General features: G+C 42.0%; 1 protein-coding gene across 2 annotated transcripts in view; it reads left to right on the forward strand.

Annotated features, from left to right (window-relative positions):
* The first annotated feature begins 1,097 nt into the window (after positions 1-1,097).
* Positions 1,098-19,973, forward strand: part of Virma (vir like m6A methyltransferase associated) — a 65,186-nt gene continuing 46,310 nt past the window's right edge. For both annotated transcript variants that reach the window (NM_001081183.1, NM_001347055.1), the window contains exons 1-4: positions 1,098-1,245; positions 9,904-10,019; positions 13,880-13,966; positions 16,449-16,497. In NM_001081183.1, coding sequence (NP_001074652.1) covers positions 1,183-1,245; positions 9,904-10,019; positions 13,880-13,966; positions 16,449-16,497 — 315 coding nt within the window. In that variant the 5' untranslated portion in view covers positions 1,098-1,182. The remainder of the gene's footprint in view (positions 1,246-9,903; positions 10,020-13,879; positions 13,967-16,448; positions 16,498-19,973) is intronic.

The raw sequence follows: 19,973 nt of genomic DNA on the forward strand, positions 1-19,973 counted from the left end.
TACAAGACCTTGAACAAATCTAACAAATGAATAGACAGTGTCTAGTTGAAAGCAATTCTGGCAAACATACAGGAGAATGGAGACATTTTAAGCCTCCTCAGCAGAGCACGACAAAGAGACAGTTATATAAACCCTGAGAGGGAGATAGCCTAGGCACTGAGCTGATCCACCCCACTCTCTCCCTGATGGCCTGTTCCTACTTTTGCTGATCTGCTTTTGTTTTGCTACAACTTTGTGTCTTGATGGGTGGTTCCTGAGAGGACCAGAATAGAGAAAAATTCCTTCTTAACACTCCCTAGGACTATGTATAGTTTCAAGTGTCCAGCACTTGACAGAGAAACTATTCATAAAATTAAAACAAACACACTTTTTATTTTGAGGCAGGGTCTCACGGAGTAGTAGTCTAGGCTGGTCTGAAGCTCAAACTCTTCCTTTGTCCTTTAAATGCTGGAATTGGCAGACTGCTTGTCAGCCAGAAATAGACTTTGTGCTCTCTCTTATATTCGTGACGTTTCATTTATATACCTTTTTGAACCTTATAAGAATTAATCCTCATAATCAGCTCGTGGGATTATTCATCATATTTAACATTTTCATAAACGAGAAAATTTTCCTTTCGTTTGCTGAGACAAGTTGTCTCCCTCCCTCTTTCTCCCTTTCCCTCATTTTTTGAGACACGGTCTCATGTAGCTCAAGCTGGGATTCAACTCCTGGCTGGCCTTGTGTGTGCTCTTTTCTTCTCTTTGAAAACAGTGTCTTTTCAGATTCCCTCATTGCATGGTTTTGTTTGGAGAGCATGCCTCGTGGGAGGCATACGGTGCCGTGTGTCTAGATTTGGCACACTTTCCTATCTTCTAGAACTCATCGCCTCTCGCAGGCGTCGTGGCTCCGCTACTCCGGAGAACCACGGGATTTGGACCACTGCAAACACCGTAGTCCCCGCCCCTCTTTTTTTTTTTTTTTCCCTGCCCCTTTGGGCTCGCAGAAGGCGCCCTCCGCCGCGCTGGAGGAGGCGGGGCTTACGGCTTAAGTCAGCAAGCTGCGATGGGATTGGTGGAGGCTTGAGACGACAGCGTCCTGTTTACCGGAAGTACTGCAGTTTTCCCCCTAGCTGGAGCCTCGGCCTGGGAGGTTGGAGAGCTGCCCCGGAAGTCATCTCCCGGTCCCCCGCCCGCGGCAGACATGGCGGTGGACTCGTCTATGGAGCTGCTATTTTTAGATACTTTTAAACATCCGAGCGCTGAGGTAAGGCCTCGCGACCCGATTTCGACACGGCCCCTCAGTTCCGGTACCCCTGCTGCGGAGTCGGGGGCCGTCCGGGCGGTGTCCTCCCTCAGTCGCGCGCGCGCGGGGGTCCTCTGGTCCACACCCCCTCCCCCAGCCCGGTGCGAGCCCGGTGGCCCTGGGCGGCGGCCCTGCCTTTCTCGGCTTTGATTTGGGGCCCGCGGCTTCAGTCGAGTCAGTCGCGCTGCTGACAGTTTGTCCTGTCAGCGTTGAGTCCTGCGGAGGGTCCTTGGTCTCAGGTGTACTTCGGGTGGGATGCAGGCGTGAGCTTGGGCATCTGGTTTTTGACAGTAGTGTCGGGTTCTGGATGCCCTCAGGGTACGGACTATCCAGGATCCTAAGTCCTCTTCTATCTCTCTTCTAACGGCGGTCTCATTGCTCAATTTGTCATAGCACTTCAATAGTTTGGGAAGGAATTCACCTATTAGGACATGACAGATCTACGAGAATCTCCTTTGCGTGGAGGACACTTGCGAATCATGCAGTATTGAAGGACTAAAGACTGTCATTAGAAAGCAAGTCTGTTGTTTTCAGGGGACGAAGGTGGGGTGTTGCGTAGTTTTGTGTACAGAATTACTTTAGCGTCCCTGAAAGGCCTTGGAATTCTTAAGTTGAATGTACTGAATGTAGCGAATTAACGAAGATTCGCAAAAATGAACTATAACGAAGTCCACAGAGAAATTCGGCTGCGAGGAAGAGAGAGTAAATGAACAAGCCTCATATTTGTTTGTTTCACCGGAAACCTAATCATTTCGAGAGTCATTCTTTGGGGATTGTCTTGTTTCTATGAAGACTGTATTCTTTTTTTTTTTTTTTTTTAAGATTTATTTATTTTATGTATGTGGGTACGCTGTCGCTGTCTTAAGACACACCAGAAGAGGGCATCAGATTCCTTGTGAGCCATCATGAGGTTGCTGGGACTTGAACTCAGGACCCCTGGAAGAGCAGTCAGTGCTCTTAACCGCTGAGCCATCTCTCCAACCCTACTGTACTCTTAATATGACAACATGAAAGTAGGGTAGAGTGTCTCCTATTCTTTCTCGGTTGTATGTCCTGGGTTTAGACCGTACCTAGGAAAACATAAGCATCTGAATGAGAAGAGATTTAAAATGTTCTCTTATGAAGTAATGAAATGAGTACGGCTGCATTTTCTTGAATAAATGAATGAGTGACTGCTGGGCTATGTAATTCCAGCCAGACTTGAGAAAACGCAAAATGGCTGCCAAACGCAAAATTGTTACCAGAACAAACATCTTTATGGAAGTAGAGAACAATAAAATTTAAAGAAAGAACCAGGCATGGCATTAATGTTTTTTATCCCAGTACTTGGGAAGCCCAGGTAGGCAGATCTTTGTGAGTTTGAGGCCAGTGAACTCTCATAGCAAGTTCCAGGACAGTCAGGGTTACATAGTAAGAGTCTGTCTTAAAACAATTTTTTTTGGAAGAAGCATACATACCTAGTACTAGTCTACCAAGCAATTTGTCATTCTTTCAGGCTTTTCTATCCTTCGTTCTTAGACAAAAATTAAGGATCCTAGGAAAACAGAGCAGGTTAAAAAAATACTCTCCGGGAGTGGTTGAAGGTTTAGAAAAAAAAAATCCCATTTGACTTTATCTTGGAAGAGTAGGGGTTTGTAAGAGGTATAGAAATGTTTGGTTCGAGTTAGAATATGTTGTGTAAAGAGGTACACTGGGAATCCTGTGAAGTTTACAGTCTTATCTCCAAAATGCCTAATCACTGGAGTGTAGAGGATGAATGGCATTAACTGAATCACAAAGCACACCTTAATCTCAGCACTTGGGAGGCAGAGGCAGGTGGATCTCTGTGATTTCTAGGCCAGCCTAATCTATAGAGTGAGTTCCAGGACAGCCAGGACTATGCAGAGAAACCCTGTCTAGCAAAACTAAACAAAAAAGCCAAAAAGCCCAACTTAGTTTACAAAACAAAAGGCACTAAAACCAAACAAAATTCTTTTTTTTTTTTTTGGACTGGGGCTAACTTGCAGTGTGAACTAGGGCTGGTTTAGAACTCAGAGATTCACCTACCTCAGCCTCCCTGGAACCAGGATTAAAGGTGGGTGCCACCATTCCCAGCCAAACAAAGTCCGTATTCAGTGTCTGATGTAGGACACTCTAGTTGATACTTATTTAGCTCTCTTTGTGAACATAAAGGTACAGAATTTTGGTGAGAGGCTATTCCTTTGTGAATATCAAGGGAGATTTCATTAACGCAAGTGACATATTAAGTTGATCTTGGTAAAATGGGAACTGTTTCTTTGATTGTGGGAAAGGAGGGCTGCTGTCGTCAGTCTTCTGTTAGGTTATGCCCAGACCAGCTGTATGAATTGATGCCTGACAGGCCATGTCTTGGAGCGCCTTAAATGTTCAAGAATAGTACAGACTCTTTGTTGGAAGTCTTTCGTTATTGAGCAGGGGGATTATATGATTAGTAAGCTAGATAGATTAATTGGTCAGTCATAGAATAAAAAAGTCAGTGAAAATGGGTAGCAAAGTCAGAATGGGTGAGTGAGGTGCAGTGAAAGCTAGTTAGCAGATGGAATTGATCCCTGGAGCTTTTCCTGAGCTAGGGACAGTGCTTTGGTTATTTGAAGGAATTTTCTCTGATCTATTAGTTTTGAAAGTTGTTTTCATTTTATAGATAAGCAATGGTAAAAGGTCAGGTGGTTTCTTTGAACTGACATGGCTACCTTAAGGTAAAATGACATTCTGAGCCATGCCTGCATTCCGGACATCTAGAGAAGAAGTACAAGCTCATGGCTCCCTGGGCGACATAGAAGACAGACAAAAACAAGGTGTGTGAGATGGCTGCATGAGCAAAGCCCCTGACGCCAATCCTGAGAACTTCAGTGTGGTTTCTGGGGCTTCTGATCAAAGGAGAGAACTGCCTCTAGAGGATTTCCTCTGACTTGCATTCAGGCACTGTGGAATAAAGAAAGAAAAATCAAACCAGACAAAACCAGGAAGAAAATACAACACCAGACATTTTTTTTTCCTGGCTCTAAAGTGATGCCATCGGTTTTGCAGTGGGACCAAGGAGGAAGAAGTGCATGCAAGGCACGTCTTGGAGGAGAGGCAGTTCGTAAACATGAAACAAGAAAGTTGAGTTGCTTCTAAAGACATTTGTAATCTATAGGGAAGTTAACCTTTGATTAACCTTTCGCAGAGGATCCCTAAAAGGGGTGAGAGAAGCTCTAGATGAATTACTAGTGGTAGTTTGAATGGCTGGAGAGAAGGCTCAGCAGTTTAGAGCATTTGCTATTTTTGCAGAGGTTCCGGGATTACACAGCTGTGTAACTCCAGTTTCGGGGGCTGAAATGCCCCCTTCTGACCTCTTCAGGCACCAGCATGTGTGCAGTACCACGAATGTGATGTACATACATATACGCGGGCAATATACAGATACATAAGATAAATATTTAAAGGTAAAAAAACCCCTTTGTATTGCGATTCCTTTAAAAATGGGGCTGGAGAGATGATTCAGTGGTTAAGCACACCTGTTAGTCTTACAGAGGACCTGATTTTGTTTCTAGTACCCGTATCAGGAGGTGCACAGCTGTAATTCCAGCTCCATGGGATCCTACCCCATGGCCATATGTGTGCAAACATACATGATTAAAACTAAAGTAAACCTTAGGGGGAAAAAGTGTGTACTGTTCTTGCACAGGACCCAGGGTCAGTTCTGGGTGCCTGGAATCACCTGCACCTACTCCCCTCAACACACACAGATATATGTAGTTACAAATAATCAACCAGTTAATCAGTCAGGCAATCTTTAGGGCTCCGGACATGGCTCAGTGATTAAGAACACTTGTTGCTCTTGCAGAGGGACTTAAGTTTGGTTCTTAGCACTGACAGCAGGCAGCCTCCAATGGCTTGTGACTTTAGCTCCAAGGAATCTAGTGCCTTCCTTTGGCTTCCTTTGGCTTCCCTTGGCACTGCACATGTAAATTTCATTCTAGAAAACTTAGAAGATGGAGTGAGCAAATGACTCAGTGGATAAAAAGCACTTGGCAGCCAAGCTTTACGGGTTCAGCTCTGGAACCGTGGAAAGGGGGAAGGAGAGAACTGACTCCCCAGAGTTGTTCTTTACATCCATGTGCATGGCATCTGGGTGCACACATCACACACACACACACTTAAATGAAAAGGAAAAGAGAAAAGAAAAAAACCAAAAATTGTAAGATAGAGAAAAAGCATACCCTTTCATAGATCTAGTCTTCATTAACTCTCTCTTCTTTCTGTCTCCTTTATCTTGCAGCAGTCGATCGTCACATAAACAGTTACGTGCTTTTAAGTCTGGTTTATTGATTTCAGACTAACAAGATTGATCACTAGAAAATAAATGATGTTCCAATAAAAGAATAAAACAGTATTACAAATCAAACTACAAGGTCAGCTGAGCATGGTGCCTGTGCCAGTGAGCCTAGCATTCAGGAGGTGGAGGCATTAGGGTCGGGAGTTTTAAAATTAATTTTAGCTGTAAAGACAGGTTGTGACCAGCTTGGGCTACATTACACACAATTTCAAATAGACAAATAAATACAAATAAAAGCAAGATAAAACTCTAGCATGAATGCAATATATTTTAGAAAAATTGTTTAAAGTAAGATTTACACAGACTATTTGGAAAATGAGTGGAAAGCTAATGTATTTTGATGTGAGTTAATTTCTTTTATCTGACCCCCTCCAATTATTATAATTAGTATGTACTCTATTTTCTAGTTCAATAACAGCTTTCTTTATATTAATATTTCCCAAATCTCCAGTACATATAGTTATGTTTGAATGTATGTCCTTTTATATTAATGTCCTAGTACTGGTTTGTGGTTTCTTTTTTATCCAACAGTGAGTTACAGTAAACCTGCATGAAGGTGAGCGTCATTTAAAGAAGCATTGCTTTGTGGTTTAACTAGATAACACATGCATGAGGTACACATGTAAAAGGTGCAGAGAGTATTCAGTAAAAAGTCAGTCTGTTATCCCTGTCACATGGACATCCTGTGGCTTTAAATGATAATTGTATTTATTATCTGTGTACTAAACTCTTGGGATTTATGATTCTGACTTTTTATAGAAACCCAAAGGGGATAGGTTATGAATTTTTTATTTCTTTTGTATTGTTTGAGCGTATTTGCTAGGTTCAAATACACTGTGAGGGGGAATGGGTGATCTAGAGGGCTTTAAGAGTTGTTCTCCACCCTTCTAACACTCTGACCTTCAATACAGTTCCTCAGGTTGTGAGGACCCCTAGCCGCACAGTTATCTCATTGCTACTTCATAGCTGTAATCTTGCTACTGTTAGGAATCATAATGTAAATATCTGTGTTTTCCAGTTGTCTTAGGTAACCCTTTGGAAAGGGGTGTCGACCCACAGCGGTTGAGAACCGCTGCTTCAGAGTTTAGTTAGGGAGCAATCTGCACCATTTATGTATAAGGGGCAGCTTAACTGGCAGCAGTAGATGAGTGAACTGAGGGAGAGAGAAGGCAGTTACAGATAGTATGAGAAATGCAAGCAGACAGCTTGAAGGATTCTGACAGAGACTTCCTATGGACAAATGTGGGCTTGAAGTCTAACCAGTGTATTCATATTCACATTAGTTTATGATCATAAACTTTCCCAGAGTTCTCAGTCTCAGCCTGTCTTAGTTTTGTTTTTTTTGTTTTTGTTTTTGTTTTTTTTTTTTTTTGAGACAAAGTCTTGTGTAGGCCAGGCCAGCGGGTAAGTTTTAAACTCCCGATCTTTCTTACTGGTTTATGTGGGGTTGAACCTAGGACCTTCATGCAGATTAGAAAAGTATTTCTTTCAATTGCTCTACCTTCTCAGCCCAGAGTTTCATCTTTCTCAACTTCAAAACAAGTTATCTTTAGGCATGTATTGAAAGGTTTTTCATTACATGAATATGCCAGGTACTGAATTACAGTCAGGTCTTGTCACATACGCTTATTGGGATGGGAAAAGAGAGCGTCTGACAGATGAGTTTGATAAGGGACCTTGGGCTCCTAAAGGAGGACTTACCTGGACTTAGCTTTTGAGAGAGAGAGCTGTCGTCCAAGTAGAGTTGGGGCAGAGGGGTGTGAGCGCGGTGATAAGAGAACAGCACTACAGAGGCCATGAAGCTGAAAAGCAGCTCGGTGTGTGAGGGACATCATTGTACATTGTACATCGTACAGCATTGTGGTTTGTAAGGCCCAGGCCTTGGCTGGCTGAAGGAAGCAGCAGCACGATACATGGCTCTACGCTAGACAGACTACATTACCTTTCAGCAGGCCATGGGGTGGAGCTGAATGCGAGGCACCGAGCCGGTCAGGGTCCTACTGCTCTAGTGAGATTAGAGTGGACAGTGTACGGAGCTGAAGGACAGCAGAAATGCAGGTGTGCCACACACAGCCTGAGAACGGTTCAGCATTTAGTAAATGGAAGGTGAGGTGAGAGGACAAGGAGCCACATGTGACTTGCGTGTTATTGTGGTTAGTGATAGATAGTATTGTGGATGAAGGACAGAGTTCAGTGTTTGTCTTGCCAGCTTTGAAGTATCTAAAGACATTTAAATGGAGATGTCCCTAGGGTCTTTGAAGAATCCTAGGTGGAGATACAGACTAGGAATTGTCCCCTGGCTGTGGGTGAAAGGTCTTTATAATCACCTTGGTTGTGCTCTGCTTAGCCCCAGCCCTGCTTTCTCTCCCCTACCTCCATCTGCCCGCTAGTCCTTGTGAACTATGCACCTAGTTTTTTTAAACCTGAGGTTGTCTATTTCCTCTGATGCATTCCCTTCCCCTTTACCTAGAAAGCTCTTTTCCCTCATTCACGGGTCCCCCAAGCCCCTCTTTCTCAGACCAGATCTCACTACAGAGCCCTGGTTGGCCTTGAACATATTATACAGACTAGGCTACCCTTGAATTTATGGAAATATGTAATATATGGTTAATAGAAGTGGTAACAGCTAATACTGAGGATTTCCTGTTTATAAGTAGTACATTTTAGGGCATTTGGTAGAATGCTTGCCTAGCATGCGTTAAACATGGGTTCTATCTCTCTTACCACATAAAACGACCTGGTGACACGTCTATATTTTAGCACTTAGGAGGTGGAGGCAGGAAGGTCAAAAGTTCAGAGTTACCCTGACTTAAAGTTGTATTCTTTTTTTTTTTTTTTTTTTTTACATCTTTGCAGTAACTTAAGTGTGCAAAATAACTAAATGGGGCCTGGAGAGCTGGCTCAGCAGTTCAGAGCACTGACTGCTCTTCCAGAGGTCCTGAGTTCAGTTCCCAGCAACCACATGGTGGCTCACTACCATCTGTAATGAGATCTGATGCAGTGTACTCACAGGCAAATAATAATAAATCTTAAAAAAAAAAATCCTTAAAAAAAAGACCCAACAACAACAAAAAAAAACCCCAAAACTAAACAACAACAAAAGGGTTGCTTTTTTGTTTGTTTGTTTTTGTGGCCTTACATGGGATAGAATTTTATCTTTAAATAATCTAGAAAAGAATTGAAAATCTCTTAGGAAGAATGCAGCAGTTTTAGTGTTGGGCACAGGTTCTGTCTATATTGTTTCCTCTGCCATCCTTAGAGCATTGCCTGTACTGTTCATGGTAGCTCATCATGACATGTTTTAGAAAAGCAGCAGAATATTGGAAGAAAGGGAGGAAGGCGAGTCACAGACTGAACCTTCCATTTAAAGGCGTGGCCAGACTTGCCTACTTCATTTCTATTCATTTATCAGTAGATGTCTGTTTTATGTATCTGCATATTTGAAGCATCCATTAAAGTTTCTTGAGTGTCTGGAGCCATGAATAGAAAAAGTTTGGTCTAAGCAAAACATGAGTGAAGAGGTAAATGTACTGCAGGAAGTTTTATGTAATATCAACTGAGAGACTTAATTGGGTACATTATTATCATGATAAATCATCAGCTATTTAAAAATACTTACTATTTGTATGCATGTGTGTATCTCTCTGTATGCCACATAGATGCGATGCCTTTGGAGTTTAGAAGAGGATGTATTGGGTTTTCTGGAATAATAGATGCTAGGAGCTGAATTCTGGTCCTTTTGGAAAAGCCCCGGGCATTCTCGACTGCTGACTTCTCTCCAGTTCCATCATCCCCCAGCTTTTAAAAAAGTGATTTACACAGCATCGTAGTTAGTGTAAAAGTTAATGATATGTTTAGTGATCTAGACTGGTTTTAGTGATGAGGGTTCAACCCAGGGTCTTGAACATGTGAGGCATGTGCTTTGCTGTTGTTGTTGTTTTCTTTTGTTTTTTGTTTTGTTTTTTTTTGAGACAGGGTTTCTCTGTGTAGTCCTGGATGTCCTGTAACTCACTTTGTAGACCAGGCTGGCCTTGAACTCACAGAGATCTACTTACTTTTGTCTCCCAAGTGCCAGGATTAGAGGCTTGTACTGCACACTCGAGCACACCTCCACCCCCCCCCCCCCCCACACACACACACTTGTGACTTATGTGCTTTTACAACACTGTTACATCTCATCCCTGGATTTTAAGATTGTTGGCTTCATTTTAAGCTGAAAAAAGAAAGCGTGTTTTGAATTGAAAGAAATGTTTTACTTATAGTATGTTTCATCCTTTTTATAGCAAAGTTCTCATATAGATGTGGTTCGTTTTCCGTGTGTGGTTTATATCAATGAAGTCCGAGTTATACCCCCGGGAGTACGAGCCCATAGTGGCTTACCTGACAACAGAGCATATGGGTGAGTCAACTCTTTGTGGTTTTTTTTTTTTTTAAACTTAAATATGCTCCTCCCCGCCTCTCCTCTCTCTGCAGCCCCTATGTGTTGGAGATAGAAGCTGAAGTTTGACTGTGAATATGTGAATATATATGATAAATGGATTTTTAAAAGACCTTTTAGCTTATATCATAGGCACTGGTTTTGCATATTGATACATTTCATTTTATTGATACTATTTGTAACTCCATTTCTATTATATAAAATAGTTCAACCTGCTGCTTCCTGGTAAATATTATGGGACAGATTCAGGGTGGAAGTTCCTTCCTAATTGTGAAAATTTATTGGTATTTATAGAAGTAGGTGTAAAAGTCTTCAGAGGTATCATTCAGAAGTTACAATATAAAATATAAAACAATTAGATTAATTATTGTTTTCAGTAGATCTCATACATTTTTTTTTCCACATTTAAGGAATTTAGGAGAGGTGAAATTAGTTTAGTTGGTAGAGTGCTTGCTTAGCATGCACAGAGCCCTGCATTTGATCCCCAAGCATGGCATGAAGTAAGTGTGGCATGTCTATAATTCAGCTCTGGGGAGGCAGAACCTGGAGGATTGGAAGTTTAAGACCAGCCAGGGCAGTGTAAAATGATGGCTGGAAAACAGCAACCACAAAAACTAAAATTTAAACTGTGCAGGGAGACATGCATGCATTTCTGGCACTTGGGAGAATGAGGCCTTCAAAGTACTCTTCGGCTACTTAGCAAGTTGAAGGCCAGATGGGGCTACAGGATATGTGGGATCCCATAACACCCTCCACCCCAAAGGGACTAGCGGAGCATGTAATTGTTAAAAAACAAACCACGCAATTGCTGGCTACTGTCTGGCTGCAGTGGTCTCCCAGCCCCCATGGCTTTCCCCATGTAGTGGTCCGCCCAACTTCCCACAGTTAGCTTGCCAGTGAACTTGGCATTCTTATTCATCCGTCCCCTGCCACTAGTCTGCCGTGACTCACTTTAAACCCTGAGCCCTGTATAAAAAGAATTCCAGAGGCGTGTAAATTATCAGTCTGATTTATAATTGTAAATTCTTAATCTCCCAAATGCCCACTCAAAGAACTCAAAACTCAATTGATATTTATACATACTGCCCAACTAGGTTGGACAGATGTGTCCTACATTACTCTATTGCTCTTTTATGACATCCATAGCTACCTGTGACTCTTTCAAGCCACATGGATCCGGTTTGTCTTCCTCTCCTATAGGTTCCATCTTGTCTCTTCATCTCTATCTCCTTTTCTCCCTCTCCCTCTCCCTCTGTCTCTGTCTCTGTCCCATGTCTAAAACTCTCAGCCCGCCTTCTTTTTCCACTGCCCAATCAATCACAGGCTCTAGTCCTATCTTTCACCTGCCCTTACCTGTTTACAGACTAGTATGGCTCAATTAGTTAATTTCTGTCTGCACAACTATGAGGACCTAAGTTCAATCTTAGCACCCCTGTTAAAAAGAATGGTGATAGCAGAACCTATAATCCCAGCACTGAGAAAGCAGAGATGGGATTCCTGAGGCTTGTGGCTAGTCAGTCTAGAGGAGTCGACAAACTACAGGTTCCTAAAAGACTGTCCTAAGAACAACAATGAACTGGGAAACAGATTGAAGAAGGCAGCTGCATTAACCTCTAGCACAAGTACTAAGCTGCTTTATTTCCTTTATTTTTGTAGTCAAGATACAGGTTGCAATTCTTATCTCTGGTGGGAATGAGGTGGAGAGTTTGCCTGGAGCTCACTTACATAGCTGCTTGTGAGAAGTTGCCGATCTTTAGTAGCAGATGTTCTCTGTTGAGGTCCATCCTGCTCAAGTCATAACAGCTTCTTCCAGGGTGAGCGGTGCACAAGTGAGCATTCCCAGGAAGAAGCCTCAGGTAGTGTGTCCTGTAACTTATCATTGGAAGTGACACACTGAGAGGTTTACTCTATTCTCTTAGTTACAGATTCTAGAACAGTGTAGGAGGGGACTGTACAGGTTCTGAGTAACAGAAAGCCTGGCTCACTGGAGACATCTCGAAGCTTGGCCACCACAGCAGGAAAAGCATATCTCTGCCCCTTGCAGAGAATAACTCCCTGTCTTTAGCTGGGGGTGAATGGCTCCTTATGTTGTAATGAGATATATAAGTACCAAAAACATTTACACATGCTTAACATGTAGAACAATCAAATTAAGGATTAATGGAGTAAAACAAACAAGAAGAAACCTGCAGGGAATCTTTTTACCAATTTTTATTACATATTTAAGTTTATGTGTGATGTGTGGTCCTTCATGTGTCATGGAGTCATGGGTGGAGGTCAGGACACCTTGTAGGAATGAATCAGTTCTCTTCTGCCACCATGTGGGTCCCCAGGAATTGAGGTCGAGCATCTGCCTTGGCAGCTGTCTTGCCTGATGAACCATCTTGATGCCATGAAGCTTGATGTCTATTCGTTTTTGTTTTTGTTTTGCTGTTTTGAGACAGTTTCTCTGTGTGCCCTGTGTCTCCTGGAACTTGTTCTGTGGACCAGGCTGGCCTCAGACTCAGAGATCCAAGTCTGGTGTACAGCATCACCACCTGGTGGAAGCCTGGGATCTTAAACTCAAAAGTACTTTATAATTTTTTTTCCCTCACAATAAGACTTAGAAATACATAGGTAAAACCAGAATTCCTATATTTCTGTCCTGAAAGGATCCAACTTTTAAATTTTTTTTTGGTTTGGTTTTCAAGACAGTGTGTTTGTGTCTTGGCTTTCCTAGAACTAGCTCTGTATGTAGACCAGGCTGGCTGGCTGTGCCTCCTGGGTGCTGGGATTGATACAACCCAGCCTGATGTATTTTTAAAAAGATTTATTTTGATTGGCTGATTGATTGATTGATTGACTGCTTGATTTTCAGACTAGGTTTCTCTGTGTAGCAGTCCTGACTGTACTGGAACTATCTCTGTAGGCCAGAAATCTGCCTGCTTCTGTCTCCAGGGTGTTGGGGTTAAAGGCGTGCACCACCTCTGCTCCTAATTTTTATTTATTCTTAGTCTCCCCCCCACACACACCCTACCACTCTGTGTGTGTGTGTGTGTGTGTGTGTGTGTGTGTGTGTGTGCTTATGTGCACACCCACATATGGGTAAAGGTACCCATGGAAGCCAGAAGAGGGAGTTGGATCTCTTGGAGCTTGAGTTACCTGCAGTTGTGAGATGCCCAGGGTGGTTTCTGGGAACCAAACTTGGGTTCTCTGCAGGAGCAGTATTTGCTTTTAAGTCATGTCTCCAGACCCTCTTTTGTTCTTTCTGTTCTGACTTGGTTTTCACTTTATAGCCCAGGCTGGTCTTGAACTTGTAGCAGACTTCCCAGCTCGCCTTCTCACCTTTCTAAGTGCTGGGGACACAGGCACACATGAGCTTACCTGGCTTTGGATTTTGTTAGTAGTGTATTTATTTTATTTTATTTTATTTTATTTTATGTTTTTTGAGATGTTTGTGGGGAGGATGTGTGGATGCATATGGACATGTTTATGCCAGTGTGTGGAAATTGTAGAGAAGCATTCAGGAGATGGTTCTTCTGCTACTGTTTGGGTCCTGGGGATTACATTGAGGTTATTGGGCTTGGTGGTGGTGGGAACCTTTATCATGTGAGCCATTTTGCGATCCCTGTTAGTTTTATAGTGTACCTTCTTCTAATAAAAAGTTCACTTTAAATAATACTTAAATGATTTGAGAATTAGATAGGATTCTGTTCAAATATGCACGTCACTTGATGTTTTACATTTAAATCTTTACAGTAGTACTTACTGCTGCAAGTAGTTGTCTTACTGTAGGACTAATTGTTAAAACAGCTGATGTTTTGTTCTTGTTTGTTTTACAGGGAAACATCTCCTCACACATTTCAACTTGACTTATTCTTCAATAATGTAAGCAAACCAAGTGCTCCAGTTTTTGATAGGTTGGGAAGGTATGTACATACAAAGTCACTTTATCAGGAACCTTACTGAGTCAGGAAGCAAACAGACCCCTGTTGTGTAGATAGTAGGAAGTGTCGGGTGGTAGACACAATTTTCTCTGTGGGAATTATGAAAATGCTAAGCTCATGAGAGTCTTAATAACAAAATAGAAAGCTTAAGTGTGAAATAATAGCCATCTTTTGTTTGCTTCTTACGTGTATGTGCATGCATCATAAACAAGACATTATTATATGATTTATTACTAACCTGATCTGGAAAAGGCAGCTTTTTGATTCTTAAAAATTATATTAGGCTGGGTATGGTGGTGCACGCCTTTAATCCCAGCACTTGGGAGGCAGAGGCAGGTGAATTTCTGAGTTCGAGGCCAGCCTGGTCTACAGAGTGAGTTCCAAGACAGCTAGGGCTACACAGAGAAACCCTGTCTCAACCCCCCCCCCAAAAAAAATTAGGCAAAATAACCATTGAATGAGTTTAATAAGAACTCATTATAATATGAGAAAAATTAAAGTTTGCTTAAAGATACAAAAAATACACTCCTGCCAGGAATTAGTAGACATTAATCATTCTTTTCTGATCCTCTTAATTTCCTAGGAAATTACATTGAAAATTTAACATTTTTAAAACCCCAGACTGCAGACAATTAAGCACATGCTCTACACTGAGCAGTGTGCACCAACTGTAGAGTGAGTTCTGGTCTGTTCTGTTCTTTTTTTTTTTTTTTTGGTTTTTTGGTTTTTCGAGACAGGGTTTCCCTGTGTAGCCCTGGCTGTCCTGGAACTAACTCAGTAGACCAGACTGGCCTCGAACTCAGAAATTCACCTGCCTCTGCCTCTCTGCCCCTCTGCCCCTCTGCCCCTCTGCCCCTCTGCCCCTCTGCCCCTCTGCCCCTCTGCCCCTCTGCCCCTCTGCCTCCCAAGTGCTGGGATTAAAGGCATGCACCACCACGCCTGGTGTGAGTACTTTTCTTAAGTTTTGGTCCCAGTGTACATTTTCGGGGGGGGGGGTGCTAGGGATTGAACTTAGGACTTTTGGATGCCAGGCAAGTACTCTATCACATAATGGCATCCTCAGCCTCAAAGTGTACACTTTGTTACACATAGTATACAGTTGGTAGAGTATAATGCTGTCTGTGGTTCTCTCTCTGACTGTTCATTAGATTTTTTTGGAGGTTCTTTTAAAATCTCAACTAATATGTGTGCATAGCCCAAACCAATTACATCATAGTCTTGTAAAAATTTATATTCAAGTATTTACAGTAGAAAAATGTGAACCCTGATATAGCTGTCTCTTGTGAGGCTATACTGGGGCCTAGCAAACACAGAAGTGGATGCTCACAGTCATCTATTGGATGGATCACAGGGCTCCCAATGGAGGAACTAGAGAAAGTACCCAAGGAGCTGAGGGGATCTGCAACCCTATGGGTGGAACAACAATATGAACGAACCAGTGCCCCCTGGAGCTCGTGTCTCTAGCTGCATATGTATCAGAGGATGGCCTAGTTGGCCATCAGTGGAAAGAGAGGCCCATTGGTTGTGCAGACTTTATATGCTCCAGTACAGGGGAATGCCAAGGCTGGGAAGTGGGAGTGGGTGGATGGGGGGAGGATGTGGGGGACTTTTGGGATAGCACTGGAGATGTGAATGAAGAAAGTACCTAATTAAAAAAAAAAAAAAGAAAAACATGAAAAAGTATTTATTTTTGTTTTTTTAATCACTTTATTGCAACTTGAGTACCTTGAAATAAAACTAAACACTGGTGAAAACTGTTTTTCTTATTAATTTTAAGTTTCTAAAAAGCTGTACAAGTTCTGCTAGCAGATGACCACTTAAATAAAGTACCTGACATGGTAGATTTCGTATAATGAAAATACCTAGAATAATGCAGTATACTGAACTGATAAAAACAGACTTTGGGGGGAAAAGGCTGTAAGATTATTACTAATACCATTGTAGCCGTTTACAGAATGTAGGAAATGGTTTAATAGAGTTCTAGCTATGTAGGAACAGCAGAAGCCCTTCCTTTCTTAGGGGGAGAAATAAATTATTAGCTGTTTTAGTAACTGTACATTTTGTGTCCTTTTAAACAGTTTTTAATAAACACAAGGCACTGTAGTACATGTGCTGTAGACCCAGGCTGTGTCTGGAAACACCTAAGGTGCACCACTAGGCCCTGCCTCTACCCTTCAGCACTCTGAGTGCTGTGGCCTGCCTGGAGCTGAGACCCCAGCACTTTCCACAGTGCCGCCTTGGGAAGTGAGGCTTTATTTATTACTTTCACATGTACAGCTCATGGTGAGGGTGTATGGGAGTTGGTTTTCCCTTCTGCCTTGATGTAGGTTTCAGAGATTGAACTCAGGCCAGCAGACTTAGGTAGTAAGTGCTTTATGTAGTCAGCTGTCTCACCAGCCAGAACTTCATAATTTGTAATACTTATTATTTGAACCTTTGTGTTTATTCTTACCCCTTTTCACAGCCTGGAATATGATGAGAATACGTCTATCATCTTTAGACCAAACTCGAAGGTAATTATCACTGTGACCTTTTCCCCTTGTTTCTGCTGTTCTTGCTTCTGTACAGCTGTTGATCTAAGTAAGCTAGTGAACAGAGCAGGACCCAGTGTTCCAGGATGTTATCTCTCGTACAGATGTGTCTTGCAATTATAAGGAGCTTTAAAATCCCATTATTCTCTTGAACTGTTTTATGGTGAGTATGAAATAAAGTATGGTTTTAAAACGGTAAAGTACTGGGGCTGTCGAGATGTCTCAGTGGTTAAGAGCACTTGCTCTCACAGAAGACCTGTGTTTGGTTCTCAGCACCCACATGGTGGCTCACAACCATCTGTAACTCTGGTTCCAAAGATCTGATGCCCTCCTCTGACCTCCGCTGACATAAAGCATGCATATAGTGCACATACATAAACGCATTTAGGGCTTCTCTTTTATTTGAGTAGATAAGTTTATAGCATTCAGGCCAGTAACTTATTACTAGATATTTCTATGACCTGTTAAAGTTTTTTTTGTTGTTGTTGTAAGTACCTGCATGTGGGTATGTGTATATGTGTGTCCTCAGATGTTCCTGGAGCTAAACTCACAGGCAGTTAAGAGCTATCTCATGTGGGTACTGGGAATTGAACTCGGGTCCTCTACAAGAATAGTCCTTGCTCTTCTAAACCATCTCTCTAGACCCTTTATTAATTTTATTATTATTTTTTAGTTATGTGAGAACACTGTAGCTGTCTTCAGACACACCAGAAGAGGGCATCAGATCCTATTACAGATGGTTGTCAGGCACCATGTGGTTGCTGGGAATTGAACTCAAGAACCTCTGGAAAAGCAGTCAGTGTTTCTAACTGCTGAGCTGTCTCTCCAGTCTTTATTAAAATTTTCTAAAGATAAACTTTCATATTTTTCCACATCAGCAATTGCTTTATTTCTTTATGTACCAAATGCCATTTTAGTTAGTGTCATGTAATGGAAGATCTGAAATACAGAAGTAATGTGAATCCACTTAGCTTGAGAATTAACTCTGGGTTATATGTATTTAACCCTTTGCATCCTGTTTATGCATTGATGTAAATTTATGTTCCTTCCAATAGGGTTCCTTTTTGCTTGTGTATATGTGTGTGTGTGTGTGTGTGTGTGTGTGTGTGTGTGTATACACACACATACATTTTTTTTTAAGGATTTATTCTTATTTGGGGGGTTGGAAAGATGGGTGAGTAACCGGTTAAGAGTGTATACTGGTCTTGTAGAGGACCTGAGTTCGGTTCCCAGCACCCATGTCAGGGCGCTCACAGCCCACCGTAACTCCAGCTGCACAGGGATCCATCCATTGCCTCTGATCTGCACGACCACTGTACTCATGTGTGCATGCATAAGTACATACACTAAAGTAAAATAAAATCTCTTTAAAATTAAAAATTGTTATTATTATTGTTATGTGTGTGTGTGTGTGTGTCTGTGTGTGTCTTTGCTGTGTGTGTTATCTGTGTGCATGCATGCCATCCATGAATGTGTAGATAGCCATGTAGGTCTGAGGAGACTGGACTCCCTGGAGCTGAAGTTACAGGTGGTGCATCAGTCTGTGGATCAGTCTGGGATCCAATCTTACAGAAGAACAGCAAATGCTGCTAACACTGAGACATTTCTTCAGCCCAATTTTTATTTTTTAAGACAGAGTCTCAGGTAGCCCAGGATGAGCCCAGGATTACTGAGTAGCCAAGGCTGGCCTTTCAATTCCTGAACCTTTTCTAGTCTCCATGTGCAACATACCCGGCTTTGCAGTGGGATGTCTGCTCAGACTTCATAATTAATCCTGAACTTTGAGCTTTTCTCCAGTTTCCCTGCAGAGTCCATTGCAGAGATTTCTGATTGCTTCCATCCCATAGTGCTTCCAGAAGGGGCTTCAGTCACCCGTACTACTTCATCTTAGCCCAAGAAGTCAAGGGCTTTGGTTTCTAGGGAAGATTTCTTTTAATTAAAAAACAAAAAACAACTTTTATTAAAAAAAATGAAAATGAATAAAAATACCACACACCAAAGTTAAACAAACCCAAAGTCTATATATCTCAGTAAACTTCTATATAGTTAGCATAGGCATTCAGAACAGAAGCTGTGGGGCTTCACATTACATTTTATACTTCCTTCCAATTGATTGATTGATTGATTTAAATGGTTTCTTTGTGTCCTGGAACTCCCAAAGTGGACCAGGCTGACCATGATCGTAGAGATCCACTTGTCCCTACCTCCTGAGTGCTGGTATTAAAGACACCAACTCATGTCTAAATTTTATACTTTCGATATCAAATATGTTTTGTGTGTTAATCCACCACTAACCCCAAAAATATCCATGAGAGAATTAGAAGTAAAAAACAATGAGCTTCCCATCCTCTTTCATAATTCCTGCCTGTTGCCTGCACTCAGCCTCTGTCTGAGCACTGGGATCGCAGGCACATACTACCATGCCCAGCTTGAGTGCAGGCTGTTGCTCAGACTCTCACTTTTTGTTAAGGGATGGTGCCTGTTGTGACCCTTCACAGTAATGTGTGGAGTAATGATTAAGTTATAAAAACGTAAGCTGTTGTATCTGTTTAGTTTATAAGGAGATAATGAGGACTAATGGTCTTGGTAATCTTTGATCTTTTGGGAAGAAAGACAAGTTTACCAGGTAGTGGCGTCATTTATCTTTAATCCCAGTAAGTTTGAGGTCAACCTGGTCTACAAGTTGAGTTCTAGGACAGTCAGGGCTGAAACATAGAGAAACCCTATTTTTAAAAACCAAACCAAACAAGTAAAAAAAAAAAAAATCCCAGCACTTGGGAGGCAGAGATGTAGACAAGTAAATCTCTGAGCTTGAGACCAGTGTGGTCTACAGAGTGACTTCCAGGACAGCCAGGGCACACAGAGAAACCCTGTCCTGAAAACCAGACCAAACCAGACCAAAACCAAAAATCCCAAAACAACAACAACAACAACAAAGAAAGAAAAGAAAGTCAAGTTTATTGAGTACTGCAAGGGGCGAGGCGGGTGTCAGTGGGCTAGATAGGAACCTGAATATCACTTGGAGCTGAAAGTTTGCTTGTGAGAGTTACTCATTTTATGGCTGGCTCTTTGTGAGCGTATATATCTCCCTGATTTCCATGTGAGAAGTGCTAAACAGTTTATGGAGCTTTAGCATTCTGGAGACAGGGCAAACTTTGGCTGTTTCCTTTCACGACTCTTACCTAGTTCATTCTTAGTTTTCTTGTTTGGCTTGAGAGCTTGTCCATTTACTTTGAACAAAGTTGACATCAACTGTAGACATGGGAAGACTTAGTCTTAGCATGGGTTTGGGTCCAGGGACTGGAGGACCATATAAAATCTGCGCCTATAGGTGGCTTTTTACCAATATTGGCCTTTTGCATTGTCAACTTATTTTAATTAAAATATTTATTTTTAGCCAGGCAGTGGTGGTACGGCACAGGCAGGTGGATCTCTGTGAGTTCAAGGACAGCCTTGTC

Source organism: Mus musculus, chromosome 4 (genome assembly GCF_000001635.26).
Source record: "Mus musculus strain C57BL/6J chromosome 4, GRCm38.p6 C57BL/6J".
NCBI lineage: Eukaryota > Metazoa > Chordata > Mammalia > Rodentia > Muridae > Mus > Mus musculus.